Below are 6000 nucleotides of genomic sequence, written 5' to 3' on the forward strand. Positions count from 1 at the left end.
TACCTTAAAAGTTTATTTACTCAGGAAGTGGTTGATTTTAGTAAATGGATTTTTTGTAAGAACATCAATAATTGCGTAACCGTTCTCGACTTTATTCATTATTTACTGTTTGATTGGGTATAGAAAGAATTCTAATTGTGAGGCATTTCCAATTTTGCGATTAAAGTAGTTGGCAACAACTTCTCATGAGATGTTCGTAGCCATACCTTTTATGTCTATATGCCATTATCGAATATTTGCGCTAAAAAATGACTCGACATGAGTTTTTTTTCATTATCTAAAGACATGGAAACTAAAACACAGTCAGGCTGATATGAAATTTGAGATATTTTAAGGCTTACACATTTTTTAGCACAATTTCAAGCTGTCGAGTATCAAAAAAAGAAGTAAAAATCATTTTACGGCTCAATGAATCGTGATATAATTATATAAAGCTTCTTATATCCACTTTATAGAGAAATCTATCTTCATGCTTAATATAATTAATGAAAAATAAAATTGAGAAAAAAGAAATTTATTTTCTAAGATATTGAACAATAAGGCGTGGCTATTGAGTATTCGTGATGCATGATTGGTGGAGAAACTGATAGCTTTTAGCACTGAATACTGAATGAATACTGGTTAATGTTTAACATGTACGGTTATGCGCGTGCGAGAACTTTTTCTCAATCTCTCACTTCTCAATATATCATTTTTTTTTGTCGATTTCCCCTCTTTTTTTTTTGTTTGTTCATTCCTACACAGACTGCTCTGTTTTTGGTGCGGTTTGAAATGTTCACAGACTTATTTTTTTCTATGTTTGTCGATATTTTTTTTCTACGTTCGATAAATGTGTGAAAATTTTTGAAATTAGCGATTGGTGTTGATGTTACTTATAATAATTAATATTTGCATCTGTCAATAATTGGTAAATATTATTCAGGCAGTGTAGTCGCATGTTAAACATAGTTGGGGTAAATTATTGAAATTCTATCCGAGCGGCATATAATAATAATAATAATAAAATTTATATTAAAAATGGACCAAATTCAGACGACACGGTGGTTCAGGACAACTGTGCGTCTTACTTTTACGGTGACTGGCGAACAGCAATGTAATGTTCGGGATAGAATAATCTAATACCGGAAAGCAAACAGCATAGAAATGACCGGAAACGAGCCCAGGCTTGCGTGACTCAGACCTCAGAAAGTATTGACGAAATCCGACTTCAGAACAGAGGCAAGTCTTCCTGGACCTGATTTTCGATCATTTCTATGATGGTTGCCTCCTAGGAATTGTCTATACTAACAATCTCTTTACTCAATTGGACTATCAAAGCCGTCACATTTCCTTAAAGACAATTCCATGTCATTTTGAACGTTTTGTCATCATGACAGAGACAGAGTGGCTAAATGACTATGATTAATTGCTCAGACTTAGGAAAAACATATTTACTTCCTTCACTGGCCATATATATCAACCGTGATCCATGGCCTCCCTCAGATTACACCTAAATCTGGCTCTAAAGCTGACTTTCTTCTGAAAAACATTGGAAAAACCTAATCATAGTTAATAGTAATTTAAGTGTTCATATGATGCGATCTCAAGTAGTACAAGGCTCCATTAGACAGCCAATCGAAGGCCACGCAGAGTTTGAAGCCTATAAAAGCTGTGTATGGATTCTATTTGTGGTCCTTTTCCTCCTTTATGTCACACAATCATAAAACCATTCAAGAGATTCTAACAAATCACCGCAAACCGGCGTCTTTATCTCAAATGTTCTAAAAAAGTCACTTCTTCAATATTTACTCGAGGTAAATTTAGTCAAAAAACAATCACCGACAGATATTCTTGAAAAATATTTATAGCTCATTTTATTATTTAACAAAAATATATACAAAAATATTATGTATACAGTTTTTTTTGTCACATGCCGCGATCACTTCTATTGTTTGCATAATCTTAAATATTTAATCAACCAACACAATTGCACGACGAAAAAGACCACAGAACGCTTAATATAGTCAAAAAGCTTGTTAATTCTTAATTGCTTTTTAATTCGTTTTTCGTATGACTAAATAATAGTTGATTTACGATAAGAATGGATGGATAAAAAAAAATGAGAATTAGATGAGGTCTCGATGATTGTCTCCATTCAAATATTTGAGAATCTTTCTCATTCTGTTGATTTTCCTTGTTGTCTTTTCTTTCAAATTTTCCCGACTTGAACATAAAAATTATGAATGAATTTACACAAAAAACGCTTCTCAAATGAATCGTGAGAATATCGTGGAACTTAATATTATGAATGAAAAAGTTTATTTCTAGATTCCATAATATAATATCAATGCTGACGTCACGAGATAACTTTTTGTTACAAGTTCAAACATGTTGCATTGTAAAAAATAACAATTTTATGAATGAATGAAAATATAATCTTATAGAACAATGTAGCTATAAATCAATCGGTCGATTGTTAATGAAATTTTTTTAGCTACTTATATAATGATAAATCTTTGCAAATTTTATTACTTTACATCATTGCCTATTTACTGTCATGGTTGAAAACTTGAATATTAGTGAATAATCTACAATACTTTTACTTGGATCAGTGGCCAGTAGTTGGCAATCTGTGTGCTTCGGCACAATTGTAGGAAATACAGTGTGCGAACTCGGTCTTGGCTTAACACCAAGATGTGCATTGAGACACCACCAAGGTATCCATTGGCTCATCACCAAGATTTACCGTGGTTAAAATCCAATATGTGCTTTGGGTAATCATCAAGGTGTGCCGTGGTTCCATACCAACGTGTGCATTGGATTACCACCATGGTGTCCATTGGCTCAGCACTAAAGGTCTCCATTGGCTCACCATTAAGGTGTCCATTGGCTCACCATTAAGTTGTGCATTGGCTCACCACTAAGGTATGCATTGGTTCACCACCAAGGTGTCTATTGGCTCACCACTAAGGTGTCCATTTGCTCACCACCAAGGTGTCCATTGGCTCACCATTAAGGTGTACCTTGAGTAACCATCAAGGGGTACTATGACTGACCACCAAGGTGTACCATAGCCCAAAACATGTTACCCACCACTGACATACACTCATCATCCGGAAGTAACAAACAATCAATTTTGTACGGCGCTTCTTAAAAATCAATTCTCATTGAGAACTTTAAGATGCGAGAACACAACAACACTCAATTGCTACCTTCCAATCTATACTTATTGTAAAATAAAAGCTTTTAATATTAACTATATTTATGTTGCGCACATCATATTCATTGTTATGATTATAATGAATTACTATAGTGTGCGTCGTCATCGGTTTTGTCAGTAAAGGAAAGACATGCGAGAAGAAATGAATGAAAAGAAATGCTTTAAATTAATATCGGAAACGGAAATACATTAAATACCAATCATAAAACATTAAGGCATGATGGGCAAAAAAAAAAAAGACAGTTTTGATGTCCATTGGCGATGCTGTGTAGCAATAAATTATGATTTAAACATCCCAGACAGTAATTGAACATTTTCACATTTCTCCCAATATGACATGTCTTTTCCCTCCTTTCGCAATCACTACTTTACATCATTAACGGACATAATGTTCGTGTGCCCACAATTGTCAATTAGATGAAATGTTCTTTTTATTGAATACTATAGGCATAACTTTAACATAATGTATTGTTTTATCCGTTAGAAATGATTTATTGACTGACTCTTTCCTTCCTTTTCTTATCTTATAGGCTATACAACAATACATGATCGTAATGAAAATAACTCAACACCACCATCATCAACAACAACACAAATGTCTTATTTGCAAATGAATTCACTCAGGAATGGTAGCAATAGTGGGAATGCTGGCAATCAAAATAGCATCTATCCAATGCTTAAGGAAGAGAATAATAGTAGCAGCAGTGGAAATAATTCATCTAATTATCCTAGTTTAAGTGAATTATCGGTAAGTCCAACATACATTTGTATCCAATTCCTGAAACTAATCGTATTCCTTAACATCCACAGAATTATGGCATTTCACATCATTCATCGACATATGATGATCAACCACAAGACTATCAATCACTGCAACAATCATCACCATATCTTGAGAGTTCACCAGAATTTTATGCTGGACTTAATACTGAATCCAAATACATGCCATCGGCACATTTTAAGAATTCAAGCTCAGGACCAAATGGAATTTATTCGAGAGTACCACGCTATAGTGGACCAAATGATAATTATAATGATTTCTCATCGTATGAGGCTGGTCAACAATTCCAACAAGTACCTGGAAGTGCAGCATCATCAGCAAATAATCAACAGTCAAGCACATCAAATGAATGGAATATATCACCACATCATCCGCATCATCCAGACTTTCATCCCGCACATAATCATCATCATACATCATTATCGCATCATGGACATCATCAGCATCAAAATTTTATGAGTCCATTAAATTTGGATAAACAGCTATTAAATAATTACAGTATGCTGCAAAATAATAACAATAATAATGGTCTTAGTAATCCATTATGTGGAACTCTATTACCTGCTGCCCTATCCGCAAACGGACAACCATGTTTCACCGGATCTGGACCCATACAATTATGGCAATTTTTACTTGAACTCCTAACAGATAAATCTTGTCAAGGTTTCATCTCATGGACGGGTGATGGATGGGAATTTAAACTAACGGATCCTGATGAGGTAAGATAAATCATACACAGAATTAGGTAATTGAACAATTTATTGATTGATTGATTTCTATTCATAACAGGTGGCAAGAAGATGGGGCATCCGTAAAAATAAACCAAAAATGAATTATGAGAAGCTGAGTCGTGGTCTACGTTACTATTATGATAAAAATATTATTCATAAAACTGCTGGAAAGCGTTATGTTTATCGATTTGTATGTGATCTTCAGGCACTTCTTGGGTAAGTTGTTGATGAACATCTCATGGACATTGACTAGATTACTAATAATATCCTTTAAATTTCCAGACTTTCACCCGAAGAAGTTCACAAAATGGTTGACTTAAAAACAGACAAAAAAGATGACGATTAAGCAACAAAATAACAAGCCAACGAGGTTGATATGAATTGTTTGTTTGGCGGTGGAGCTTCCATTCATGAATCATGAATAAAAACATAAAAAAAAATTGAACTTTTCATGTGCCTTAAAAGATTTTTTTTCAAAAAAAAAGAGCCACAAAAAAAAAATTATCGGAGTTCTTAAAAAAATAGTAAATTTCTTCCTACAATACAGCATAAAAAAACTACACAATTTCTGGTTGACCTGTTGTACATAAACTTGATGATGATGATGATGAAAACAACAACATACTTTTTTGTGATAACTTATAAGAACTTTTTAGATGTTTAGTTTCCTTCTTACTTTAAAAAAATTTACTATAAAAAATTATTATTAAAAAAATTATTATATAATCTATACGATGTAGACAATTTTATGTCTAATGAAATATAAACTGCTAAAAACTTTGAGGATATACATAAATTAGTGAAAAAAAAAAAATACAAAGAAATTTTCTCTGACGTCAGTAATTGTACGATAATTAAAATTTTGGACTCTGTTGAGTTCTTCAAATTGTACATTTTGGTGTGCTGGAAGTTGATTGGAATTTGATAGCTGCTTTGCTAGAATTTGATCCAGGAAACATACGTAAATGCTCAGATCAGCACAATGTTTTTGCTAAGGTACTGCTAAGTCACCTGAGCAACACAAATGATGAATGCTCCACTAAGCCACTCTTGATAACATCCAATGGAAGCTACTTCCATAGCTGAGCCTTCTTCATTTGAGTTGCTCGGGTTACTGTAGCAAAGGCGGTCCCTAACAGACAAGGAGCATGCTCTTGAGTATGCTAACAAAATTGAGCGTACTCTATTAAATTGATTGAGTATACTTAAGAGCACGCTCTTTTAGAGGATTGTCCGCATTGTCTGTTGGAGGAAGTTGTCCAAAGAGCACCAAGACTACTGATTTAAAC

General features: G+C 33.7%; 1 protein-coding gene across 2 annotated transcripts in view; it reads left to right on the plus strand.

Moving 5' to 3' along the window:
• Positions 1 to 5742, plus strand: part of pnt (ETS transcription factor pointed) — a 141556-nt gene extending 135814 nt beyond the window's left edge. For both annotated transcript variants that reach the window (XM_070649666.1, XM_070649667.1), the window contains 4 exons: positions 3730 to 3947; positions 4010 to 4699; positions 4770 to 4927; positions 4994 to 5742. In XM_070649666.1, the coding sequence (XP_070505767.1) occupies positions 3730 to 3947; positions 4010 to 4699; positions 4770 to 4927; positions 4994 to 5057 (1130 nt within the window). In that variant the 3' untranslated portion in view covers positions 5058 to 5742. The remainder of the gene's footprint in view (positions 1 to 3729; positions 3948 to 4009; positions 4700 to 4769; positions 4928 to 4993) is intronic.
• The last annotated feature ends 258 nt before the right edge of the window (positions 5743 to 6000 follow it).

The sequence above is a fragment of the Chironomus tepperi genome, unplaced genomic scaffold (assembly GCF_022539635.2).
Source record: "Chironomus tepperi strain 1889 unplaced genomic scaffold, CSIRO-AGI_Ctep_v1 contig_429, whole genome shotgun sequence".
NCBI lineage: Eukaryota > Metazoa > Arthropoda > Insecta > Diptera > Chironomidae > Chironomus > Chironomus tepperi.